Source organism: Seriola dumerili, unplaced genomic scaffold, assembly GCF_002260705.1.
Source record: "Seriola dumerili isolate Sdu_G_001 unplaced genomic scaffold, Sdu_1.0 BDQW01000138.1, whole genome shotgun sequence".
In the NCBI taxonomy this organism is placed as follows: Eukaryota; Metazoa; Chordata; class Actinopteri; order Carangiformes; family Carangidae; genus Seriola; species Seriola dumerili.
The window spans coordinates 9,403,727-9,431,703 of NW_019174393.1; the positions used below are offsets into that span (position 1 = coordinate 9,403,727).

The window sequence follows — 27,977 nt, forward strand, 5'->3', positions numbered from 1 at the left end:
TCCAGTATAAACTTATAAGATTTAAGACCAGATTGTTGATACAGTAATGGAGCCAGAGTGGAAAGCATATAAAACTGAATTATGGTGTACTGGTGCCAATTCATTACATTAATTAATTTATGAAATTATGAAAGGCCCTTATATCTATTGCAGTAAATATATACAGTATTACACTAGAATATAAATATAATAAAAGTATGATTTCAAAGCCATACAGTTGCTCAGCAGCAATGACTCACACACTTGTGACAACAGAGTCAATATTTAACAGTTTATTATACATCATTGTGACAATAACACAAACATTTGCAGCTTGGCAATTCTGTCCTTCAACTATCTGTCCTTTGGAGGATCCTTCTTAATGCGTCTCATGTGGTACCTGCAAACAGTGAAACACGGGGGAAATTAACTTTGACCAATATCTACAGAAGTTATATATATTTATATATTTTCTTTCGGCTCTCACACTGCCTCACAATTATATAACAACCAAAGGACGATGAGAAGCTGCCAAGTGTCCTTATCAGAACTGCCAAACTAGTCCTGACAGGCCTGTACAGGTAAATTACCAAGCTGATAACCAAGCTACACAAATCAGTGATTAGAAATGAGAATGAGTAGCCCACTCCTTCTCCTTGCCAAGTTTTGATTTCAGGAAAAATGCTTGCCGACTTCTCATTTCTGGCCAGCAACTTTTGAGTAAGTAGGTCAGATGTTCTAACAACTAACACAGCCACATAGGTTCTTTTCTCAGTAGTCTTTTTTGTCACTTTGTGCTCAAGGGCAACTCAAGATTACTGTTTTGTGCAAATACATAGAAAACATACGGAAAAATGTCTTGATGAATCCCTGTATTGTAAATCCAGCTTTTCTACCAACAGTTGTGTCAAAAGCCATTGTCAATACTGTGTGTTATTTGTGTACTCACTGTCCTCTTGGATACCACCGATGTTTAGTTGTGAAAAACATCTTGCTCAGCTCTTCTATAGTGGGTCCCTCTTTGTCCTGCAGCACCTCCTTGCTGAGGTGGGCCTTTAAAACCTGGTCGTGGGTCTCAACCGGGTTGGTGATGGGGTCAGGTCGTTCTATAGGCTGCAAAGATTTACAGTCATGAGCAAGGTGTCCATTTACATGTTAAAATTATATGGTAATTTCCAACAATCCTGCAACGCTTTCTGTTAGCCTTTTTGTACTGATTACTGATATATTTCTAATTGATGTTCATCTGTGGCAGCAGTATGCACACATGTTGACAGTACCTCAAACCTGTTTGCAGTTCTATGTTGCTGTTCTATTGTGGTGGATTTTTATTGCCAGCTGCTGTCTCGTTTGAGAAATGAGTGAGAGCGGGTAGCTGACATCATTGTGGTCTCACAGTTCCACCTTGTGGCAGTGCTATGAATAGAGGTAAATCAATGCAGCCAACCTGCTTGTCATTTAACCCTTAAAAGTTAGTGTTTTTAACCCTCCGTTTATTCAACCCTTTTCAGAAACCACACACAACCTCCTGCACAAATGTAAGCTTGAACGTCAGACTAAGGTGCTTGCCTGTGCACCCTGTCAAGCCATTTGATTTCGTTTCGGGACAACTTGAAATTTGACCTGTCACTTCAGTGGTGGGGTGTGATCTTCCAGAACCAAAGTGTGTAAGAGAAACCACTGTCAGCCATTCTCTGGCTTTTAAATTGTGTATCTTCAAGCACAAAGGTGAACAAGCGAGCAGTGGAGGGCAGAGAATCTGCAGGGTTTTCACTCTTTGGTGGAAAAAGTCACAAATACAAATATTGTCATCACACAAGTAGCGCACTGATATTTATGAGACTAAATAGAAAGCACTCTCTTACTTGTGTAAACTCATAAGGAATGTCGACAGTGGGATGGTAGCACACCACGGTTTTCCCATCTGACGTCACGCCGATTTCCACGTTACTAAAACCAAGAGGTTGGAAGATTATTGTCTTCATCACACTTATACTTTATAAAAACACTTTCCTTCAAACCTTTGAAGAAAATATCTGATACCCTTCAGATTGTATTATAAATCTGCAGTGAACCAGCTGCTCCACAGCAGACTAAACTATGTATGTAATGAAATTAAGAAATGTTCATAATAATAAAGAGCTTTGACAGAGGCCTGATCATACACATTTAACATTTACTTATTAAATATTCTGGGTAATATTTTTACATAAATACTACAAAACTCTTTCATGACTTTTCTGCATTTATAATTATTGGCAGGTTTTACACCAGCAAGCAAGTACACCTTTCACATCTATAATTCAGAAAACTGCCAGTGTTCATACAATTACATTTACATAGCACAACCAAATGTATGTTGCAACTCAGCTGTGTCTAGGCTTAAAATGCTTCTATGGCTACTCTATTTTTGTTTACCCTTTATCCTGTGTAATAAGGTTAATAATTAAAAAGTTTTCTGGAATTTTTACTATTTGTTCATCAAAATTGTCATATCAGGGTTTAAATGTGGCTTAGTATCATAGATAGAACAAATACAGATGCAGATTTTTTTTTTATTTTGAATATAAACAGTTAACCTACCAGTTTGGCCCCTCAAGTGAAGGACCACGGACACTGGACTTCTGTCGTACTGGCACCAAACATGCTGCAACAGAAACACACATACATCATATATTTAAAAGAATTAATATACACACATTTAAACTTATTTGCTAGAGATTAAACATCAGTTTTGAAAGCAAAACTCTCTCCTCTACAGACCATAATGCATGTTATTTCTATTTTATTGAACATAATAACAATGTTATGACACCTGCAAACAAGTCAACGAGGTGTTTGACCGTTAAAAGACGAGGATACGAGACCAACCTGTGTAACTTTTCTTATCATTCAATAAGGTATACGCCTCTACATTGTAAAATTTGATTTGTATATAGAAAATAACAGTATCGACAATGAGAACAGTGATAATGCTAGCCAGATACAAGTGTTAACCTACTAAACATATTCTCAAGGTTAGCTCCTGTTAGCTTTTCCTGCCGTTGCGTTCACGGTTATGAACGGTAAACTCAGTCAAACTAATGACCTCCATCAAACAGCTTGTTAAATGCACTTCAACAGAGCTTACTTTGAACATGTCGTAGTGTGTTGCCGGTAGAAAACCGCGTTAGTAGACTGTGCAATTTGCACAAGTGAGTCGACGCCATGCTCAAACGATTTTCACATGTGCGCCGCTTTAATAATTCCGTCTTAGCGCTGTGACTCGCTCACTTTAGTTCCATTTTACCATCGACCATTACAGGAAAGAGATATTGGGCAGACCACTAACAAAACCAGCACTCTTAAAATAATATCCTGTTTTACATCATTTTGGAACAGCATACGTACATTGTAGAATGGGATCCTTGCACAGTACATGTATTCTAAAGGTAAAGTTACTGAAAGGGTGTCCTGAATTTCAAAAAGGTTATGTCTCTATTGATGCTGTGAAATTGCATTTCTCACTCTAACCTCGAATTTCTATACTTTTCTGAAAACATACAACACATTCATGGTGGGATTCAAATTTCAAACTGGATTGAGGCTTTTAGAATGAGAGATCACTTTTAAGATAAACAATATTCTGCTAATTTTGAGTTGCTGGTTATGTATAACGTCAATCTATGTGGATCAGACACCAAAACTCCCCCACAAACTGATGAGCTACTGACACAAATGTGCATTAGCTGCAAGAACCCATCAAGTTAATCAATCTGACCTCAAATCAACTCTCAGAAATGGAGAAGTGGATACTGTAATGGAAGGAGAAGGCAGTACACACTGTATAGGAGTTGGAGAATCACAACATAAAGGTTCATACATTTTAAAAACTGTATTTATTTATTTATTTATTGACTACACAGCATTTTGTAAAGTCAATGTTTGTACACAGATTTCTTTTAATATTTATTATTACTAGGGAAACCATGTTTGGAATATAGGAAGGTAAATCAGTTCCTTGATATGAAAACAGTCTTAGCATATTACATTTGTACATTTGTACAAAGAAGGGCAAACTGAAGGGGATATTGAATAAACAATTCAAACACAGTAATTCAAATATATGAATTGCTGCTTCCACCTAAAAATCAAAAATGAATTGCTGGAAATATTCACTCATATGAATATAAGAAACATTTTGTCTTTTGTTAACACATCATTGAGCGTGCATAACAACTGTTGTTAATTGTTGTGAGAAACTGAACTAACTCCAAAGTCTTTTAAAAGTTTTAGTCACAGCTTCCAGTCTGACAAAGTCTTTCATGAGTGCGGCTTCATTAATCCAATCCTTTTTCCTGTGAAACAAGAGTGCTGCACTACGAGGAAAGCAGCAATAAGCGGATCAGCTGATGTCTTTCCAGGGAAGCTCAGTTTATTCATGTTCACAGGCTCACTAGGAGACTTCCATCTCTGCTGTGGCTGCACTGCTGGATGCCTGTGATCCTGTGTTCACCACCAAGCGCTCTCGACTACCGAACACCTCAGCCACTAAAAAAAAAAACAATCAGAATTAAGCATCAAATTAATTAACTTTTTACCTGACTTCAACGTACAGCACAACTTAAGTGTCAAAGAAGAAAAAAAACTTTTACCTGCTGCAATGTCACTTATATTCCAAACCCTCAAACCATCCCTCTGTCCTCCAAAGGCATAGACGAAGGGCAGATCAGGGCAACATGAGGTGCAGAACAGCACTCCCTGTTCACAGGTGAGGAAGCACATTGTTATAACACCTCCAACAACCACAAACGCCATGAATTTGATAGGGCAAAATACCTCTACGACAGACTGCAACCCCTCAGCAACAGAGGTGAAAGAATCTGCAATCTATGTGCTGTATAAATTCTTACCATTTTCATATCCCGTGAGTGCACCAGATTGGGTTTGTTACCCAAAATGTCCCAAATTTTAACGTGTTTGTCGGCTGATGAGGTGACCAGGCATCCTTTGATCTGGCTGCTCAGGTCCAAACCTGCGGAGGAGTTGAGATATTAATCTCTGCTTTTTAATTTTGTCAATTTTCAGGATTATTCAGGATTGAATAAATCCTCCATCCTTCTATCCATTCTTTTTCTATGCACACCTATTCAAGCTCATGGCTGCATGATGGCAGAGCCTACCCACAGGTTTATCCACATTTCTCTATGAACAAGCAATATCAATCCATGCTCTCATCCTTCCTTAGGAAGGCCTCAGCACTTCTTCACTACAGAGAAACAAGTGACAATGCATTTGTGATGCTTAATTTATGATATACTGCACTGATGCAAGAACTAGAAATGAAGAAACAAAGCGAATCTGAACCTTGTTTTGATTGTCTCACACACACACACGCACACGCACACGCACACTTGTACCTACCTGACACCTCTTCATCATGTGCCCTCAGTGTGAAAACAGGTTTATCTGAGCGTGCGTCCAGACAGTAGACGAAACCATCCTCTGTGCTGGCCTGAAACACATTCAAGTTATGAATGACCAGTGACACAGCTAAATTCATAATTGCTATTTTTGGCATAATTGCTATTTACAACCATTAGAAGCACCATTCAGTGTGGTTGTGCTTTTGTATGATTATCATTCCTCCTGCACTGAAAACACACCCTGCAGAGAATATCTGTAATATGTGGCCTGAAGAAGAGATTCTTTTCTACAGACAAACTGGAAGTGTTACTCTGAAACAGTTATACTTGTTTACTTTCATAAACCACCATTCTATTTATAATTACCCCTTTCAAGTTTTTAAGATCAAGTGACTTAGAAATCACTTGATCACAGACATTCTCAGAGTTTTTCAAACAGAAGTGGTGGGACGTGGCAAAACAGACATAACACGGATTTGTAATGCGGCCGGTTTGCTAATCAAGTGGTAACACTAAGGTCAAGATAAAGTGGTAACAGCAACAATCTCTTTCAAACACACCCTCATTCTTGAAAGCACATTATGCTGCCAACATAAATTATGTCCTATTTGCCAACATTCAAAGATGTGATGTCTGACTCATTGCTGAAGGCATCACCACTGTTCTGTCTGAATGTCTGTAACTTGAAACAAAGTGTTCCAGTGGATCTCACGGTCATGAAAACAGTGATCACATTTTAAAATATTCACAATTAGCATGTGTCAGACATGCCTCTAATATTTATAAAAGGAATACGAGGTGAAAAACTTTATTCATATCTTGTCTGAGAGGAAAATTGTGAATCCCCGTAGTCTAAAAAGGCTGCTCACAGCTCGTCTTCCTCAAAATCCAGCAGGAGGCTTTGAAAACCTACCAGGAAGTTGCAGGGTGAAAAGTGGTTCCAGACCAGACGCTCAACTTGACCGCTAAACCTCCAGGTGCGGTAGCTGTTGTCTGGACTACGGCAGTCGTACAGGACAGCGGTCCTGAAAAGGGAAAATATTCATTTTGAATACCCTGTGAATGTGAATCTTTGTTTACAATATCAACTGTTTATTTCATTTCACCTCGTTCTATAAACTAGAGACAATATTAGATGACACTTACTTGTCATACGATCCTGATATCAGAGTCTGTGCCTCAAACGGGTGGAATGATATCGTCTGAACCTGAAAGATAAAAGCTCTGGGGTTGTAAAAATCCAATAACCATGGTGCATTACATGTAGCATCATCTGTGTTTTTTTAATTTTTTTTTTTATTAAATACCTTATCAGTGTGTCTGCGCAGAGTTGTGGCTGGTTTGCCTTGAGACAGATCCCACAAGATAACAGTGTCATCTGCTGATCCACTGGCCAACACATTCCTAAGTAAGAGAAGGTGTATGAGTTACATAACACACGTACACCTGCACAGTTATGGTACATAAACATACTATATAAAATCTCAAATAAAGATTAATTTACACTGTACATTTGAATATCAAATACTACATCAAAATAAATCAGTGAATGCTCCCGGGCCTCAGAGCACTGACCTGGCCAATCTGTTCCAGGATAAATCCAGCACTGCGTCCGTGTGCCCCTCGACAGGCTCTGCTGCTGCCCCCTGGTATCACCACATACAGACAGCGATGTGTTAATGACATCTAACAGAGCAGGAAACAATGCAAGGGAGCAGGTCTGACAATCTCTAACTTTCCGAAAGTGTCCACAGTTATTGTGCTATTTAAACAGTATGGCGTCTCGCCTCTCTCTATGATGGCGGGTTTTTCACTCTGCCTTCAAGTGTAACTGTGTTGAACAGCTAGAAAAACTTTTGCCTTCTGATGTGGTGTGACGACACGTAATAAAAACTAGTTCTTTTCACGCATTAACCTGGCTTTAAGAATTGTGTCATAAATGTAAAAAATTATTTCCCAAGTACTAAAAAAGACAAAAATTACTTCCAATCAAGTCAGCAAATCGTTTTATGAAAATCCTTTTCTCTATTTTTTTTAACAAGACTTTTACCAGACCGCACTCTCACCATACAGAAGCTTGTACACTATTACGAGACACTGAACAGGCTTGTACCTTCTTGCTCTTCTTCTTCTTTTTTGAGGCCTTTTTGCTCCCCAGGGAGAAGGCTGGCTCTAAACAGTCCACCACATCCAGGTCCCACACGTCTATCTGAGGAGTCATGTTGCCCACAGCGGCGTAGTTGGCTGCAGCACACACAGAGCAGATATTTTATTAATTGTAACGAGAGAAATCTATCCAAAAGATTAAGATACAGAGTCAAGGCTTTTCTTACCTGGTCCTTCTCCAGGGCTCGGGTCAAAGTTTAACCACTCCACACACAGTGGGTAAGCTGGCAGCAGAATGTCATGATGAACATACATAGAGTCCTCCTCTGAGTTGTAAACTGTAAAGTAAGCAATCAATTGTTAAATACTGAAGAATTCTATAATATAAAAAGTTTGCAATATGTTTGGGAAAGGATATAGTGATAAATTCTAATTTCTTAAACACTTTTCTGTTCAGAAGAATATTTACCGTAGATCTCCAAGTTGCAGCAGTCCTTCTCTGCTCTGCCTGCCAGGATGAGATTGTCACTGGGTTTGATTTGGAAGTCTTCTCTCTCATACTGGTCCTAGAGGGAAGAAAAAAAAAAAAAAAAAAAAAAAACACACAACACTAAGCAAGATAAATCTTATTCACACTAATGAGAACAATTGCTTTTCTTTAAGATGTTTCTTCCTAAGTTTAATAAAATAGTAAATTTAGCACAAGCGCTACGATGTCGTGACTTTTACACAGGTTTAATGACATTCCCGAACTGGCATGCACATTTTGACTGGAATTAAGCAGGATTTTCACAGCTTTATGCTGATGGTTTCACATAAGCACTGAGGGCACTCACTGTATCTTTGAGGGTGATGTAAGGATCCTCCTCATTGGAGCCGAACACTGTGAGCCCAGCAAGACTGTCGCCAAGACTAGCGGTTACTAAATTGAAGAGAAATAAACAGTGGATACTGGGTCAAGATTCTCAGTGAAGTTTAAATAAACACAAACGAACTGGGAGAACACAATGAGAAGAAATCGTTTAGTTTGGGGAGTAAATGCCAAAGAACACAGTACACAAAGACTCCACTCACCTGTATCTTCTTCATCATATTTATCCAGGTCGTACTCTGCCAGATCATCATCTTCCTCCTTTCCTTCTTCATTCCCATCCTTTGGAACTTCAGCAACATCTGCTGTAACGTTACTGGGATTCTCTTCTGAAGCGATACCCTCATCATCCTCTTCTTCCTCCTCCTCGGCTGCTAGTTCCCTGATTTCAATAAGTGGATTAAAAACATTGCATCAGCTTCAGCTGTTTGGCTATGTAGAGAGAATGGTAGCGCTCCATGTAGGGCTGCAACTTAGAATTATTTTCATCATCAATAAATTTGCAAATTATTCTCTCAATTTGGTTTGAACATACTTCAAAATGTGTTGCAGTTTCCCATAGTTACATCTTTAGATGGCTTGTTTTGTCTGACCAGTCCAAAACCCATATATTACAAAGAACAGCATCAAAATTTCATATTTGTCAAGCTGGACCAGATAATTTTAGTTGACAAAAAAAAAAAGATGTTAATTTTCAGTCAATCAAGTCATTGATTCATCAACTGCTCATTGTTGCAGCTCTAATTTTCTTTAGGAGCGTTTAAGCTTCTGACATTTGAAAATATTAACAATAACAAGAGATGGAGCAGAAGCACAAACTGAAATAATGAATGTGTTTTTCCCCCAACATACCCCAACTCCTCTTTTGCTTCAGTAATGATGCGCTGAAGCTCCTCTTGGCTTAACTCCACCTGAAGTGGAATTAAAAAAAAAGTGTCTCAAACAAGTTTTCATGTGCCTCAAGCTCTGATCTGACGCATGAAAAATAAAGGGAGATGGAGTACTGTATGACCAATTTTTTTCCTTAGCATTAACAGTTAAATCCAATTATGAAAATATATAACTTTAAGTACTAGACAAGGTAGCAGAGAAAGGACTGACTTTTCAAGGTCTCAATCTTAGAAGGAGTCTGTTGCTGGTATCATTTCCTTTTTTACAATTAACTTGCTGATCTTTCCTGTGCACCTAATTTTATTAAAGCGTTAAGATCTCCAGAAGGATGTAAATTAAATACAAAGTCAATAAATCAATAGTCAAAAAATACAAAACAAATTATAAGTGCACCAAAGAATTAAGGATGACCACTGTCAAAAAAAAGACTCACGGCAAACACCTATTAAACATACTATAGTTGCAATATTAGCAACAGTTGTGAGGGAAAATATAACCGATTATGTGTTATCTGCAACATGTTAATACTTCTTCTATTTCTTCAGTACAAGTGCAACATTTGTCTTGTCACTTTTGCCGATTTCCCAGTTGTAGCACTGTAGCAATTCAGGGTTTACAAATTTTATCTTACAATTTACACTTATCCTAATGTTCAAAAAGTCTCCCGTCTAGCTCAATCAGCTGTAACTGCTACTGCACAAAATGCGTCACATTATATTACACGACAGTTTTGTGTTGTCAGACTGAAGCGAAACATTACCTGTACCTAGAAATGTAAATTAAAGTCAAAAGCGTCAGAACATTTACATCAATAAAACAACTCAGTGTACCTGCCATGTTGACACATTAGCCGCAGGCTAACGTTAGCTTGCCCGACACGTTACTTACTTTGTCCGGGGTTTCCTTGGCAGCGCCTCGCCTCACCCACCCGACGCAAGTAATCTGGGAGCTCATACTGGAGAAACAGTGCGATTAATCAGATTGTTACGATAAAACCTGCAACTGGCTGAAACTGCTTCACATCAGGTATGCACACAGTGAGTGTACATGTGAGTTAGAATCAGTCCTGTGTCGCACCCGGTCGCATCTAGATGACGTCCTGAGGACGTTGAAAAATCTGCCTGATCAAAAATGTACTATAGCCATAAAAGTAAAACCCCATTGAACCCATACAGTGAGATGGGCGTCGTGATTTAGTAATCAAAAATTATTAAAGAATTGTGATTTGTGTTACAGGTCCAGTGTTTTTTCCTGGTTTTGCAGTTCAGAAACTAATATGATATAATATAATTTAATATAATATAATGGGCCAGCTGTTAGTCTGTGGAAAGATACTGACCTTAAGCAGCATATTTCTCATGTGATCTAGGCCACTCTGGGGAGGTGGTAAGAGTCAACAAACGTGTCCAACCTTTTTCCTCTCTCCACATAATCAGAGACAGTGATTAGTAGGCTTTCCTGTTTACATGATTATATATATCTACAGTAGTAGTAGTGTATTTTGTAGAAGGATTTGATAATTGTGTAGTGGTACAGCTATTTATGTACAGATATGGTTGCAATAACTTCTTTTCTTTTTATCTCATCTTGAGATAAGAGAAGTTTATTTTCTTGAAATGACAATATAAGCATCCTGTTACCTTGACCAACCAAATATTGTTGTGTCGAGAGAAATACAGTACACGTGTTGTGGTCTTAACTAATACAACAGATGAAGTCACATCCGGGAGATCTTGTTATTGATCAGTTTTTATTCTCACTTCACTGCAGTGATGTAGAAGTGTGCTGCAGGCATCATCAGTACAGTGTGATGTCATCGTTGAGCTGTATTTAAGGTGACAAGGAGCAACATCTGACTACATCAGAGGTGAAAGGTAGAGAGTTGAAATTAAACAAAACATAGAGAGAGTTTTAAAAACTTTAAAGTAAGAATTTAGAAACATGAAACTTTTTTTATAAAACATTTTAATGGCACTGTATAAAACAAAAAAAACAACAACAACAGAGAGATACATCATGAGATATTGCTGGTATGATACTGTTTACATACATGGTGGTTATAGTACTGTATTATTGCCTCACCTTGTGATTTAACTTTGTTAAATCACAAGGTGAGGCAATAATACAGTAGAGGTATTGGTCTCATTGGTATCAGCAAACACAGGAGAAGATTACTGTATTGCCTATATTACAAGATATGACAGGGTATGACATGCAGCCAAAACTCTGTGCAGTTGTCATGCCACAGGACAGGAACTTTAAAAAGTGCAACATGGATAAAAAAAGAGTTTAACTTTACTCACATCATCAGCTAAACCATTTCACTTGGCTATGATCATTTCATTTCAGTGAAAATATAGGCTAAATAGAACTGCATCAGGAGTAATGATGAAACTATTCTTGTGTATTGGTAAACTTGTGTTCATCAAACCTTTGACATGGTATCTGTCTTTAGTTTTTTGAATTGACAAAGAGGTTTAGCTTCCTGAATTGACTGAACTAAAAGTGAATTGTCTCTCAAGTACAGAGTGTAACCTGAGGAACATTGAATCAACAGATGTAGTTGAAGGTTAGTCCATGTCTATTCTAACTGCATGTGTCTAATGACTTTAGTAACATTATGAGCTGTCTGAAAGATCACCACAGCTTTTCAGTTCTAGTAATAGAGAGGAAAATGTAAAAAAAAGACACTTCATCAACTTTGGATTCATAGGTTTAACATCTTCCGTATATAATAATACTGATATATTAGGTCAGCATTTAAGTAAAACAGTCACCCAGCAGTGGCACTTATCCAGCAGTAGATTGCCTGTGTGTGAAAGCTCTGAGTGCCCGACATGCAGCTCAATGGACGGAGTGAGACACTAACAGTGCCAGAGCTACAGGCTGATATAGCCCAGCTATCATTTTATATAGTCATAAAATTGGACAACCCTTTGGGTAAAAATAAACATCAAATGTTTTGAGAAAAAAAAGTCCCAGCTCAAGGTCTACTTACTAGCTTTTTCCAGAGCTTTCAACCATATTGTTGAAAGCTTTTAAGCTAACACAGTTGAGGGGTCATATAAGTGCTATGGAAGAAATCTTAAAAGCTACAGGGCTTGAATGACAAGAAATCCATCTGCTGATAAAGACCATGTGATATAACCAAAAGCACTGGAAAAAACTATTAAGTTGACATTGTCTTGCGGTTTTTCATGCTAAAATCACCAAGTGGTTCATTTAGTGTGAAGATTCACAGTGGAAGGCACTGTCTTGACATCCCTGCCTCCCTGTGCTCTAACATCCAAACCAGGTTGGAAAAATTGATGCACAGAACATTCAGCCAGTCATTTAGCTAAATATGTAATCTATCTGCTAAACGTTTCATTTATTTGAATGTCAATGTTTGAGTTTTAGTGCCTAATACAAAGTTAAATAGATTAAGATTCAGTCCTGAATTCAAACTTGATCAATTATTATCAAATTCCAACTGTAACCCCTAAACAGGGACACCTAGTGTAAGGTTGTGCTGTCATAACAATTGTTTGTCCCTCTCCTAGTTTCTGCACTTGGTCTGTCAGCTGTCATTGGCTTGACATGAGCCAAACATATTGAGGGAGTCCAGAGTGTGAGGAGCTTGGTTAGGGATGAAGAGCAGACATTAGTGGTTTCTCCTTTCTTTGTCCAACAGCCCCTTAAGAAACTTCTGTCTTATTGGTTGCTATACATTTTCCATAACAAAAGTCCATACCTTATTTTGGGTCTTAATTTTGTCACTGGTTCATAAGGGGCTTTAAACAGATGTGGGTAGGTGCTGTGTAGTCATGTCAGAAATCAAGCTCCAGCTCTTCCATTGCCAGTTTCACCTCTGTGTCGTTGACAGACTCTTCGCCGAATGGTTTTAAACGTTTGGTCACCAGCTTGAGGTTGGTCTCATGGAGGATAACCTGGGTCAAGTATTTCTCTCGTTTGATCTGTTCTTTGACAGCGTACGGGACGTCTGGGATCATGTAGGACAGGATGAACTTGGTAAGGTAAACAATGTGCTGTGAGGAAAAAAATAGAGGAAGAAATCTCCATGAATATATTGCATTTAATAATATGTTTTTAGTATCAGGGAGGTTTCCTGTTATGTTTATACTCACCTCTACAACAATTATAAAAGCCATTTTTGCTGCAACCACATGCCAGTAGTAGACATTGTGCTCATACTGTCTGGGGTGCCCCGGAGGATACCGAAAATCTCGATACCTAAAAAAAGAAAAGTTTTAGGTTTCTTTAAGAACACAAACATTACTTGCGATGCAACTATTCCTGACACCAGTCATCCTTTGAACTCACCGTTTTATTTTACATACAGTATGTCTTTCAAGTGTCTGCATATGATGATGCTGTCTTCTGTCCAAAAATTGTTCATCAAACCATTATCTCTGATCTTTTTTTGCAATTTACGTACATAAACTTCAATTGTGTAGGAGCTGGACAGCTGGCTCTGCTCGAATGCAAAAATATTACTGTGAAACTCAAGAGTTTTGTCTCTCCCAATATGTTGTATATGTATTTAGGGAGTAGTAAATCACATTAATATTGTAAATAATATCTTTAGAATTAAGTGGGATCATGTATGTGTCCATTCATGTATATAAAAAACAGAATTAGGAAAGCTTATACTTTTCTAACTAAAACTCAGAGTAAAAATAATTACATTTGTTTTAACTGTGCAAGAGACATTTTTCAAATGGATGATAGTTAAAGTGAAAACTCAGACGTGGTGTTATTTTACAAACTAAATACTGCACACAATGATGGGCCAATCTTTGTACCTGCAGGTGGTGATGAGGCCACTCTCTGTAGCGGGGACGCTGGACTTGGAGAAATCGCTGGTGTTGAATATAGACAGCGAGCTGTCGATATAGCCCTCCATAGTGTTATTGGAGTGATCTCCATATGGGTACACAGAGAAAGACCAATAGTAGACCAACCGTGGAATCATGTCTGATGTAAAAGCAATGATCATGGCCTGTTGAAACACCAAGACACTGAGTTAATGTAGTGAAAACAGAAAATGTTTATGTCACAATCATAGTCAGTAATAGTAATGTAAAAAATGTAATTTTTTCATAGCTTCTGGCATTTATTTCTGCACCAATCATATGAAACTGATGTGAGAAAGCGCTTTCGTAAAGCTTATGTTTTTCAGTTGTTTTTTTTTTTACAATAAGGTTTAGATTCAAATACATGGTTATTGTTGAGACTGTAGTTGATTGCTGTATTTCACTGGACTACATTACACTGACAAAGAAACTGACAAATCTTCTTTGCAAAAGTAGGATTTACTGAAGTGTTTTGTTTAGAACTGTACCTAATGAACTAATTCAGTGTAAACAGTTACTTACATTTGTTGCAACAGCCAAGATGGCGATGCCCTGAAGAATGGGTTGCCAGGCTCCTATGTGCTGGGCCTTTTCTGGCATGACGCGGCGGAACTGAGTGGTGATTTTCCAAGCATCAACCCGAATCTCAAACAGATTGTTGACCAGAGCCAGGACCGGCGCCAGAGGGAAGGAGGCCACAAACAAGGTCACAAAGCCAAACTGGATGACTGTGAGAGACAAGACACATGTAAAAAGGACTATCAAGACTACCCAGGATTCAGTTGCTGCTATTTGTATAGTGATTACTTCTTGTGTGAAGAAATATTGAGGTTCTCCTCTAAAACCACAAATTGTTGTTTTGGTATTTTTATTTGAATTGTGCAACATGCTAATTAGAGAACTTTAGAGGTGTTAGAGGTAGGCGTACATAGACTGTATGGTAGGTGTATTTATGAACTTTGGACAACTAGCCAGTGAGCTGTTTCCCAATGCTACCAGTAATTATGCTAGGCTAAACTAAAATAAACTAAGCTGTATTAAGCCATTGTATTTCCCCAAAATATCAAAAATATTCCTTAACCAACATCATTAAGCAGTATTTTAATATTTAACTCAAATTTCAGTTCAAATATCTCAACCATTATCCATATTACCACTGGGTCATATATTAGCAAGCTAGTTTTGTCAGTTAGCTCAGTTAGCAATGCAACAGTTGCCCCTGGTGTAAACATTTAGTAGCATCTAACCACTACTGTATGTAAGAAATACTTTGTGTGGTACAACCTGTTTTCTGATTTATGTACACACCCCACTTAGTAAACAACTGCATTATAATCACACAAACTTTGAATATGTCTAACCATAAATGTAACAGACAAAAGGACTGAAGAGAACTTTTTTTTCCCTCTTACCCATTTCAAGATATTCATAGAACAGTCCTAGTTTTGAAACGGGCTGGAGCTGGTAGTCCTGCTCCCAGCGAGGAATCACCTTCTCGGACGCCACACGAGTGCAGTAGCGGAAAATCAAATTCTTCACCCACCTGCAGAGAGGTGGACGAGACAGTCAACAGTGACTCAGTGTGACAGTGGAGGTGATGTATGATTAGCCCTGTTAGCTCACTAGCTCATTGTCTTACTTAATTGTATTACTGTATTTTTTGCCTGTTTTATATTTGACAAAAAGGAGGTCTTAGATTCTGACTACTTACGGTAGCAAGACCTCTTGGATGTTGTTCCAGATGGCTTTTCCACCCATGATGATGGCGAGCTGAGTCGTCAGCTCAAAAAGACAACCGCCAGGATCACACTGTGGAAACAAGACACAGATTAAGACTGAAAAATAACAAGTGAGTAAATTAAACACACAACAGGTAGATAGACAAATCCTACCTCCTCGTTACGGTATTTTCCCAAAAGATAAACAGGCTGTCCGGGATAGCTAACTGCTTTCCCTTTGGCGAAGGCGATGTAGAAACAGGAAGAGTAATAGTTGACAAACTGAAAGAGGAACATCTTCAGGGTTAAGCTGTTCTCGTAGTCTGTCTTGGTCCGTGGAAGTTCTGTTATCGTGTGTCAGATAACAAAGGGTTTGGGATTAAACGTCGTTCAAGGAAGGAAAAGGGCAGAAGTACAACTCAAACTTACCAAAGTCAGTGATCCAGATGGCGACGCGCTCATAGAGAATGTTTAGGATCATAATTACGACAAAGCTGATGAGGGAAGCTGTGACAGCAGTGGCCATCTGAGGTGTCACGTACTCCTTTAACGGCTCCAGCTGCTTCAGATCCTGATTTCTGAGTTTCTTTGAGAAAGCGAAGAAGACAGCCAGGCGGTAGACAATGATGGCCACAATGGATGCCAGAATCAACAGGATCTAAAGGAAAAAGAACAGTTATACAGATTAATGCACATTGTGTTTTTCGACATTGGAAAAATAATGCTTTATTCTGTGGCTCAATCTTTGAATAATTTTGTAATCATTTCCAAGTCGTTTCCTGGAAAGAACTACAAATTTGGTGCTAATTATAGGCAAAACAGAGACGATGTTCAACTACAGCACTTTAAATTAATAAATTAGATAATTAAAATAAAAATAAAAGAGTGTTTTAGTCACTCCACACATGTCAATTCAACGTGCGGATAGTACACGATATGTTATTTGTCAACATGCAAGCATACAAGTCCTATAATAAATTAGTAATGGATTTACAGAAACCTCATGGGAAATTGTTACAGAATTACAGACTGGTATTATAAAAGTGTTACCAAAAAGTAAACTGAAATAAAAATGGCATTTATTTACATTACCCAGAATAGGACTGTCCCCATTCCTATCGACACCCGAACACATCGTCCACAGGCTGTATAGGGCACTTTTTCTTTCACCTATATCACAAACAAACACTATGAAACACTGGGCTTTAACAACATGGCATGACTTTGACTGATTATGTGTATTTAGTTTCCCCAAGAAGTTTATCCTTTTTGAACAAAACAGAAAACTTGTTTGAATCCATATTTTCAAACCACTGTCATATTTTTAGTTACACAACAATATTCTGACAATGGGATCTATTATCAGCTGCAAAATGAATAAAAATAAAACCAAAAAAAAAAAGAGCCTTTGTATGTGACTTACCCCTGTGACAGGATTTTTCCTCTCATAGATACACTTGGCCTCATACTCTGGGCGAGGTGGCTCTTCCTGCTCCAGAAACTCCACCGTGTCCCACTCGTACTCCAGCTCCGCCTGGTAACGCTTCCAAAACTCCAGGAACAACGTTACTGCGGGAACAGGAAAAAATAAGCGGGGCAATAATGAGAAAGACGGAAATAACTGCACTGTAAATTCAAACATCGCTTTCCCTTTAGTACTTCCAAAGATGAGGACAAAATAAAATGTAAGATTATCAGTCATAATTACAGCTGGGGATATTAGCATGCCTGCATATGCTCTGTGGGAATGTTTTGAAATGATGAAAGTAGATATATTATTGAATTTATATAAAACTTACCCCAGATTGACATGAAAACCGCAAACACCAGGGTTCCATAGTTATCAAATATACAAAGTTTCTAGGAAAAAAAAAAGAAAAAAAGGAGGAAATAAAGAAACACTGTCACATTTTTATCCGGCTGACATGCAAATCAGTTCAAAATGTAACTGCTGCTGTGCCACTGAAGAACAACAGCAGTCACACTCATTTAAATATGTAAATCATTGAAGTGGATCTTCCACTGTTGCAGTAAAGAACTGTCTTCACAACAAGGCCAGGAGAAACTATTCAAATATGAAACGAAACATGAAGTTCACAAGAGGGAGATCACACTGATCTGTTAGAGATGTAATGTTTTCGGACAAGAAGGGAAAATCCCTTTATACTATAACATAATAAATACCATGTTTAAAAGCCTTTTGCTCACAAAATCTTACATTTTTACAGGATGTAAGCAAAGTTTTTTTTTCCATTTAGGGCATATTGAGTGACATCAGTAAGTTTTATAAACATATTCTGCATATTTGGCTCATGTTGAAATAAAAAAAAAAAAAAAACACTTACTTTGGAAGATTCACAAGTGGTGTTTAACCTCCAGTAATTGCAGAACCTGTCACACTGTGGACACATCACTATATTTCCTCCAATCTCTGGGTCGCACACCTCTTTGCTGCAGAACAGAGAAAGTGAAATGAAGCATTTGTAAAGAAATAGTTTTGCAGCACAGAGATAAACAGGTGAAATATGAATGAATGTTGCACATAAACAGAAAAATAAAGTGTCCTTTTTAAATAAACAATACTGCAAAGTAATTGCTGCTGGTTGATCTCCAATGATTATTTTGACAACTTTTCAGTTTTCAACCACACTTCATGGTCTTCATCAGCGGTTGCAGTTTGCTCGGTTGTCACGGAGACAGCTCACTTGACCTAAGTATAGAGCGAGAGAGTCACCTGGTGACAAATGAGGCATCTCAATGACAGCTGAGCAAAATCCATCCACTGATGAAGGAAAAAGGTAGTACGTTTTTAAACTAACTTTGATACAAAATAAAATAATGATGGTTGAACATATAATGAGTTCGTCGACAAGATCTCAAAATGTTCCAGGAAGTGTCTACAGGGAAATGTACCTCCAGGTGCTGGTTTCTTGAGTCTTGTATCCATAAATGAAGCAACCCAGTCCCACAGCAGCAGCCATAGTGAGCATTATTGTGTAGAAACCCAACCAGGCAAAGTAAATGCCAATCTTCTCCCCATAATACTTCCTGTGGAAAAGAAAAGGTTGTTTCTCAATGATAACTACTGTCATGAAAGAGTTCCAGTATCCTTCAGATCATTTTTCTCAAAAAAAAAATGTTTGTTATGTTCATTTTTGTGAACATAAAATGTTCACCTTATGAGGTCGAGTGGTTGCATCTTGTAGAAGCTTTTGGGATGAGCCCATTCTTCATAGAGCAGAAATCTCTCGTTGGGACAGCCCTCTTCTGTGGACCTGACGTTGAACCTGCACTGTAACAACCAACAGAGGAAATAACTGTGCATACACATACTATATGCATATTATAGGACATCATATACTGTGAAACTAAAATCACCAAAACACTACCGTATGCAATTAGCTACACAAAACAGACATAAACTAAAAAGTGCCACTCACGTCATGGAGGGGATAGGCAGCTTTGTACACTCCACCATCCAGTAGTTTGGTGATGCCAAACTTCTTTATATTTCCTCTTATTTCGTAGGGGGCCCGACTCAGGATGTAATATGCCTGGGAAAAGAAATTGTCAAGTTATGTTTATGCTACCAATCTGTTTACATACTTAATGCTATTATAGAATCAGTTGGGACAACACAGATAACATGATTTCTGTAACTTCAACAGGGCTCTTCCTGAGCTGCTCTTATTATATTTATAACATCAGCTGTTGCGCACAGGATGTTTACAGCCCAACAGGGATCCTTAACCGACGTCATTCCCAAAAAAAAGATAGTAAAAAGAACACGTGGGAGGCCTGAACTGACTGCAACAACATGTGAGAACTTGCCATCCTGCTCCTCATGGACGGAGTGAAGAAGACATCCTTGTCCTTAATGTAGAAGTAGTCCAGACGGTCTTTCTCAAAGGGGGCGGTGAAGTACTCCGTCTCCTTGCTGATCAGCTCCTCGTTGGGGTAGAAGTGCTTGGTGATGCAGGAGAAATAGCGCCACGGGGAGGGGCGGGAGGACAGGTCGTTGGGCTGGATCGGGAGCTTGATGTGCAGGACCTCGGCGTAGGTGCACAGCACCTCCCATGGCATGTGCACCTTGACGAACATCAGTTTCTCATCTATTACCTGCAGAACACCAGGAGAGTTTAGTTGAAGGAAAAGAGAGCGAGGCGGGAAGAGAAACAACAGTTCAGTGTTGAGTGCAGTCCACGTACAGATTGAGTGGCCTCCAGCTCCACTCCCATCTTCATCAAGCTGGCCTCAAAGTACTCTCGCCGTCTCTGCAGAGAAGAACACAGGAAAGGGTCTCAGTGAGCTTCTTGTTTTAATGCGCACCCCTCCTCTCTCCTCCCTGGACATTATTCATTTTCTGTACCAGATGTCAGCCTATTGTGGTTATATGCATGACTCAGTGTATGGTCAAAGCCAGCAGAGTAAATTTGAATGTACACAGAAGTGTTTCAGGAAGACACAACAGAGTCTTATTTCTTATTTCTATTGTGGTATTTAATGTAGAGAATGTGTCTATTCGCACATTATCACCTTGATCACCTTTATGTGATCCAGTATCATCAATATTGTTGTTGTGAGATTACCTTTAAGCTCATTAAAGAGTTAACAGCTCATTTACTTGAACAAATTTTTCCATTTCCATTTCCACAGCACTGCCATTATTTACACTGTACATAAGCCCCGTGAATGGAAATACTGCCAGCAAGTCTGTGCAGGTTTGTGCAGGTATATCATAACTAAATGCAAGAGCCAAAAAGCATGCTGCAGAGCACTGTATCTGTTAAAAGAAATATGTACATATATATATATATACATATATACTGTATATATATATATATATGAAAAACATTCAAGTAATAGAAAAAGTAGCTCATCAAATTATTAAATCTTGTTCCAAGTGCTTTTAGACATTTTGATAAATTGATCCAGTTATCATCCAAGAGAAGTCAGTGCTTCTGAGTGAACACAAACTTCAATGTGTCACCTGTATGTTTACATATCTATGTCAACCCTGTTCTGTTGAAAAATTTTAGTCAAAATTCTGCTTTAGTCAAACCTGTTTTCATGACGCACAGTAAATACCACAAGTGCATGGAAATTTTAGACAAGCATAACGGAATATTATACAACAGCAAATTCAGCATCATTTTAAACTAACAATTTATCCAACACTATCTGAACTGATCCACCCCCTTCCAGCAGTCAAGATTCTGGGCAGAAAAAGAGATGAAGTCATGGGTGTGGCCGGTGGAGACCGCTGCACACCTCATCTCTCTCTTGACTTGAGTTTGGCTTGCCGTGATTATGAACGAGGAATTGCCTCAGTCTCAGAGAATCTGCGGCGAAGAAGCTCACGAGCTCTGACTTGCAACGACGGTCTTCAGCACTTGACTCATCATCTTCCCGAGACGGTTGTAAGATTTGTAAGGAATGTCTTCACCCTTTACCTCCATTCATTCCTTTTCCCATTTACTGATTTCGGATTTTAGCCTTCTCAGGTTTACAGTTGCGACACCGCAGTTAACAGCCTCTAAGGTCTGTGGATCAACAGTATTTCCAAAGCATTGTGTTGCATATTGCACATCCCTCACTGTAAACCTATTGTGAAAGGTGTGGGTAGCAAAAAAAACAACCTGGGTATGTCAGCTCATGTCTCAGTGTCCTTTGTTTGTACATTTCAATCCCTGCACAGATCACTGACATTTAGATTTGTGATGTGTCAACAAAAAGTAGGTGGCACATTAAATATTTATGTTTTTAATGACACAGCAGAAGCATGAAATTACTCTCCATTCCGTGAAAGTTTCAGATTTCTGTGCTGAGATAAATTTGGCTAAGATAATAATAAGTCAGACAGAGTTCAAGCTTAGACGGGGAGACTTATGACCAGACTGATCTGGTTTGATTGAAAGAGTACCGCTCTTCATTTCCGTGTCTTCCCTCTAAGCAGCAGCTGTACTGAATGCATCACAGCTAAAATATCTGTGTTGGAAGAATGTCAAGTACAGTAGAAAGGACCTACAAAAACAAGGCATGCTCAGCTGTTCTCCTGGATAAGAAAAAGCTAAAGTGATATTTAAGTCTTTACACACTGTGCTTGAATATTGACCGTCACGATTAATTAATGTAACGTCACGGTCCGCCGTCCTGGAGCAAATAAAAACTCCCTTTACAAATAGGCAAGAGTCAATACACTTTGTATGTGTAATAATACATACAAGGCATGTTGGACTTCACTTGACCATATATTTTCTTAGGAGTAGTAATGAAGATTTCACAGTCAAATGTGTTTTGCATATGATTCATGTATGGCTTCATGACTTTAAACTGCAAACATAATTACAAAATGTCATTTCCATTGTGTTATTCATTAAGACAAATAATGTGCTATCAAACTTTCTTTAAAAACTCTAAATTTAAGATTCAGAGCTTAATTGTCATCTCTGTCATATTGTCACTTATTTGTATTTCAGTTTTCTAGTCGCCTAAGAGACTTGGAGCTTTGACTGTGTAATCTCACCTTCCCTAGTTCCAGTCCGGCTGTGGACCTTTATTGCCCCGCCACTCTCTCCCCACATTTTCCTCTTATCTCTCTACTCTACATCAAAAAAATGGCAATTAGTATTGTCACATACAGTAGTACAGTATAGTTTTATGTGAGCACCATTTGAAATATCTGCGGCTGTGATATGATATACTGTATCCAAACAATCCAGCTTAAAGACATTTAAAAAATGCTACCTTTCGACGCTGGAAGGTGTGCCTCTTCTCATAATCCTTTTTATCCTCATCCTCGTAGACCAGGATGAAATCGATCCGCCTCACGCCATCGTTGAAGAACAAGGAGTCGGGTTTGTTGTTGAACTCTGCCTGAGGGCAAAAATAAGGCTTATCGGGCAATTCTGTGGGCTGAAACTCGTACTCCTCTTCCTCCATAATGTCATACATGTTGAACAGAGAGATGCGAGGACTGCCAGTGAGCGGAAAGCCTGCGCAGAGATATACTGTTAAATACTGACCTTGACCGGCCTATTTAACCTGTGATGTGGGCCATGCAGGAGAAATGGGAAGAGTCACCAAACATTGGGACACCCGCCCTTCGTCTCTCTCTCTCTCTCTCTCTCTCTCTCTCTCTCTCTCTCTCTCTCTCTCTCTCTCTCTCTCTCTCTCTCTCTCTCTCTCTCTCTCTCTCTCTCTCTCCACACAATCAGACTTGTGACACCACTCAGGAAGTCCTTGCAGGCATATGTAACTACTTGCATGATTTGATATCAGTGTGTTTTGTGGAGTGATTTGGCAACCGTGTCTCATGATGCAACACCTGCTAAACATTTCTTGATATCTCTTGGGTTGTATGTCATGATCATTAATAATCTGAATGACTGCGCTGACTCACCAGTTGTGTTTTGGTTATTCTTGTTCCTTCTTTAATTGAGTGATATGTTGGTAAAAACTCCTCGGGATAAACTGTGGAGAAAAAAACAAACAAACAAAAAACAGATGAGACACATGAATGGGAAAACACATATGATAATGATCAAGAAATCCCAAACTAAAGCCTGACTGACAGAAGATCGGGTTGATATCATCATGTTGTCATCACAGATGAATCATTATCAGCTTGTATAAAATGCATGTATAAAATTTGTTTTGCATTCAAGAATTTTTATGCGTATTTGTTTATGTATATTAAATATGTATATAAAATCCTGTGATATTGAAATCTATTGTTCAGCTGTAAGAAATCTGGGTGAATAGGTCATTTGCTGATTTCTACAGGTCTGATCTTTTATTAAATTCTAGTTGACATTTTTCACCATGTATGATCTTAAAACGGCAACACATCAGCCAGAGAGAGGATTACTGATTATCTGACAGCAGTGTGGGCAGTTGAGCCATTTGTTAACTTTTTACTGACGTATTGTAAGAATGACTGCCTCTGCAAATATATTATAAAAATATTTCACAGATTGGTAATATTCTATTGAGATTCTACATTATGCTGTACATTTGTATTAAAAACACAGACTGATAAAAAGTTATTTTTATTATAATCGAGGGCAACTAGACTATAATTGATAAAACACATGCTGTAAATGGCTCCAGTTGTATTTCTCAATTCATTTCTTGGAAGTTAATGATACCAGCAGCTGAAGTGGAAAACCAGAGAGCTGACTGCTGAAGCACATGTTCTGAAGCGCCCTTTTGTGAGAAGTACATTATTATGTGTGGTGCCTCCCCTGGATCACCTGTGTGGAACGGACCTTATAAGGTCACATCGTCACACATCCAGTAGAGCTGCCATTTATCTGCAGTTGAGCTGAAGCTGTGTTTGTTATGACATAGAAACCTTGTTCCAATGAGCACACAGCTGTTTCAACCCCCCCCCCACCCAAATGTGCTGCTTTATTTGAACCTGTCCCAGCTCAGCTAACGAGGAGCTAATATGACACAGCAGGTACAACTCTGTTATGTTTACACAAATTAAAAAGCAGCTGACATATTGTTATATTTTATTACTTTCAACTGTCTCCCTCGGGCTCTAATATTTACCTAAACTTTATTCTTTATGCATATGGCTTTTTAAACCCTTACACTGTGAGTCAGGTGTAATATCAGCTTTTTTTCATTCTCATGAAAAAGGTTTAGCGCTGATTAGTGAAGGTTGACGTGGCCGTAGACTCTGTCACGTTTGATCTATATTTGCCAATGAATGTCACCCTCATGTTTGTCCCACAGCTACGTTCTCACCAGGAAACTGACCAGGACAACATTCACATTCTCACTGCTCAGTGAAGCAATACAGACTGTTACTCCTTTCCAAAACAAGTCTGAAGGTTTGACTCTCCCCAGTGACTCTCTTGTTACAAGCTTATATCCCTAAACGTTTTTGCTGTTCCGGCTGCTTTTTTACTGGTTGCAGACAATTGCCCACTCACCACAATGTTATATTACTCTCTGGAAAAAAAAGAAAAACAAAAGAAAAGAAATAGGTCACCGCCTACTGCAGTGCATTCACTCTGACCACTGCAATGTTTCTGCAGAAATTCATTAAGCATTGAGTATCAACACTGTTAGGAACCTCGTAGTTGCATTATAAGTAACTTTCTTCATGAAGCAGATGACACATCATCCAATGCGGAAAGTCCTGGATTATTTATTTCCATTTAAAGTGGAACACTGGGAGGAAACTAACTGAAGACAGATGTTGTTTTCAAAACACTATAGCCATAGAAACACCCTGGGAAACCTTAACTGTGGAATCACTGCTCATCAAACAAGACTTTTCCCTTTACAGTCCCACAAACAGCAAAACACTTCTCCCTCTGGTTGTACTAGAAGGTCAATGAACCAGTAACTAAAAGAACTGCTAATCCTTACTGACTTTAGGGTATTCTTATTTTGATACCCCTAGATTAGAAACTGTCTGGAGTCTTTATTCACTTTTGTAAATTGACATACAGAATAATTGGCCTGAATCGTCCGGGTAAACTGTATCGTCACTGTAATATCACATGTAAGGTAAGGATCTAATGTATAAGAAGATTTAAAGGAAAAAAAACAATAAATTCCCCCTTGCACAGTGTTTATATGTTTAAGTTGCTGCTGTCAGGATGCCATTTTTATTTTCTACTCTTACTGCTTTGCTCTACAGAATGAATAAAATGTGTACCAACTGAGTCATTAAACCCAACAGACACAATATCGCGAAACCCCTGTGACCTATACTGCCTCAGTCTGATTCATCTGAAAAGCATGCAGCTGAATCTGTGCCCATGTGCCACCAGCGATAGAAATCTGCTTTCTTGCCACAACCCACCCTCCCAGCCAGCTCTCACTTCCTGTCAAGAGTACATCCTCCACCGCAATAAACAAAGTACAAAGTAATAAAAACAGAAGCAACCGTGCCAAACTGGATTCCTTCAATTGTTTTCTGCAGCATTAAGGTGCACGATGCACCTTTGTATTTAAACTCAGGGCTAACATTTGAACGCATCAACTCGTCAAGTTGAATGCAAGCCATAGCCCAGTGGTGTCCTTCTCACCATCTGACAGGAAATTCTTCTCTGAATCAAACATGGGGGCATATTGTGACATCTGTTAGAAGTCCTGTGTAATGTTTTTCCCCTCTAAGATCTTGCATTGGTAATAGTAGATAGTGGCTGTAACTGTGTGTTTTGCATGTGAAACAGGATCTCTGGTGACTGCTTTTCTCTGAATTATCCTTCCAGCAGGGGATGTCATAAGAGTAGTTCAGTAATATGGGTGAATACATCTTCATAGGGGAACGGCACGGCAGTACAGTGGTTAGCACCGTCGCCTCACAGCCTGTGTGGTTCCCGCTGGGTACATTAGGTTAACTGGCGACTCTGAAGTGGTTGTACCCTGCTCTTGGCTCCAGCCCCCCCACGACCCTACAAGGATAAGCGGTATAGATAATGGATGGACATCTTCATAAAAAAACTTAGCTAACCTCCGCTGACCTACAGTAACCTCTCAGATCTGTGTCAGGACAGGCTGTAGCAACAGGCTGCAACAACAAACAGTAAATAAGAGTAGTAGAGTAGAACAGTAAAGGTGATTTCCTGAATTACCATAGTGGTAAAACAAACCGTACATGTATTATTTGAGCCAGTCCATTGCTGTTTACACAGGCTGCAATAAAGAGTCAACATTAATAATTCAGTGTGAAAAGCGATAATGGTGGTAATTTCCATATGGTCAAGGCCTTTTACAAATGACTGGCAACTGTTAATGGTAACCCTCAAGAACATTTGTCTTTAGGTGAGTATGTCACTGTGGACAAGACAGACACGAAGGCGCTAACAGATGGAGAAATCGTACACCATAAAATACAAGAGTTGGTACTGACATCTGTTTTTAACGTGTGCTTCAAGAGACGGGCCGGAGTTTATTTTGTTCGAGGGTTAAGTGGTGGCTTCAGCTGGTATCGTGAGGAATGTAAAACATGCAAGAAACAAAAGAGTGTGGAGGGATGCCATCACTTCACTGTACACACCACGTCTATGAAATAAACAGGAATTTTAGATGTATTTGTTCAACTGGTGATAGAGTAATATCTGTTATCTATGTTCTTTTATGTTGCAGATACGGTGGTGTGGACTTGTGCCTTGTCAAAAATGTGCACACCACACCCCCACTGCTGTTGAGCACAGTTGTTGTGTCACATATGTTTTGAGCGTCAGACAGACTCCCACTACTCACAGCTTCATTTTCTCATCATTTACTTCGACTGCATCTACCCTTTACAAAATGATAACACAAAGGGACTTGTGTTTCGTGATGGCAGAAATGTGAAAACAGTATTGTATTCGTGTTAGGACATCAAGCAACTCTCAGCAGCACAGACTGTTCCAAAAGCAAAAGCATTCATTAGGCAGCTACATGGTGCATGTCAGTGTTACACTACTTATTATAACTGGTCTATCAACCTTTAGCCTGCATTTTAATGCCATAGCTGCTCAGGTAGGAGCTTATTTTAACTGTTGGTTAGTTTAATTTAACTGCAACATACTTTTTTAAGATTACCATATGTATTGTTTGCACAGTCTAGATTGTCAAACTATTAGAAACTGTCTATTTAAAATAAATGCAATGGAAAAATACAATATTTCCCTCTGAAATGTGGTGTAGTAGAAAGAAAGAAATACTCAAGTAAAGTACAAGTTTCCCTAAAGTACTTAAGTATCTACTACTTAAATATCATAAGAATAAATATACTTGATTATGGCCCAGTAGTTAAAAGTTACACCCATTAAAGCATCACTGTGTAAACTGAGAACAAACTGTAGAGTGGAGATGAATGAGTCGGTGGTCACATTCCCAGACATGAGACATGAACCACAAATGTCTTAAGAAAGGAGTAGTTCTCTCACCGACTTCCTCGTCTATCATGCCAAGTTCAGTATCACCCTCCAACTCTCCTGTGTCAGAGACGGAGTCCATCTCGAAAATGTCGTTTTCGCTCATAGTTCCAGTCGCAGCTTTAAAAGTTTCACCCACAACATGGAGTAAGGCCTAAATCACAGTGGTTTTATCGCGCAGCCCCGTTCCTACGCGCATTCTTGCCTTATTTCTCAACATCGATTCATGCACATGAAGTTTTGTTCAGGTTGTGACTTGA

At 38.8% G+C, this 27,977-nt stretch overlaps 3 protein-coding genes across 4 annotated transcripts; all 3 read right to left on the reverse strand.

The window, feature by feature from the left end:
- Window positions 1-257: 257 nt before the first annotated feature.
- mrpl42 (mitochondrial ribosomal protein L42) lies at window positions 258-3,233 on the reverse strand. The gene is made up of 5 exons (XM_022749661.1): window positions 3,110-3,233; window positions 2,563-2,626; window positions 1,845-1,929; window positions 929-1,092; window positions 258-379 (listed from the first exon to the last, which is right to left on the reverse strand). The coding sequence occupies exons 1-5, from the start codon at window positions 3,186-3,188 to the stop codon at window positions 334-336; spliced, it is 438 nt and encodes a 145-aa protein (XP_022605382.1). The 5' UTR covers window positions 3,189-3,233; the 3' UTR covers window positions 258-333.
- Window positions 3,234-3,891: 658 nt separating this feature from the next.
- Window positions 3,892-10,317, reverse strand: pwp1 (PWP1 homolog, endonuclein). The gene is made up of 15 exons (XM_022749489.1): window positions 10,141-10,317; window positions 9,214-9,272; window positions 8,565-8,743; window positions 8,327-8,412; window positions 7,960-8,056; window positions 7,718-7,828; window positions 7,498-7,628; window positions 6,960-7,030; window positions 6,692-6,788; window positions 6,531-6,592; window positions 6,298-6,409; window positions 5,383-5,473; window positions 4,872-4,993; window positions 4,614-4,719; window positions 3,892-4,509 (listed from the first exon to the last, which is right to left on the reverse strand). The coding sequence occupies exons 1-15, from the start codon at window positions 10,204-10,206 to the stop codon at window positions 4,415-4,417; spliced, it is 1,485 nt and encodes a 494-aa protein (XP_022605210.1). The 5' UTR covers window positions 10,207-10,317; the 3' UTR covers window positions 3,892-4,414.
- Window positions 10,318-11,176: 859 nt separating this feature from the next.
- On the reverse strand, window positions 11,177-27,960 carry ano6 (anoctamin 6). 2 transcript variants are annotated; one of them, XM_022749295.1, is made up of 20 exons: window positions 27,730-27,960; window positions 23,229-23,299; window positions 22,574-22,702; window positions 20,035-20,100; window positions 19,658-19,945; window positions 19,267-19,380; window positions 19,003-19,118; window positions 18,740-18,874; window positions 18,172-18,277; window positions 17,626-17,686; window positions 17,250-17,395; window positions 16,919-16,996; window positions 16,256-16,484; window positions 16,001-16,170; window positions 15,820-15,917; window positions 15,521-15,651; window positions 14,631-14,836; window positions 14,058-14,254; window positions 13,380-13,485; window positions 11,177-13,280 (listed from the first exon to the last, which is right to left on the reverse strand). In XM_022749295.1, the coding sequence occupies exons 1-20, from the start codon at window positions 27,821-27,823 to the stop codon at window positions 13,062-13,064; spliced, it is 2,760 nt and encodes a 919-aa protein (XP_022605016.1). In that variant the 5' UTR covers window positions 27,824-27,960; the 3' UTR covers window positions 11,177-13,061. The 2 variants fall into 2 exon arrangements, with proteins under 2 accessions (XP_022605016.1, XP_022605018.1); XM_022749297.1 differs by lacking the exon at window positions 27,730-27,960 and having other exon boundaries at window positions 22,574-22,698; window positions 23,229-23,300.
- Window positions 27,961-27,977: the final 17 nt, after the last annotated feature.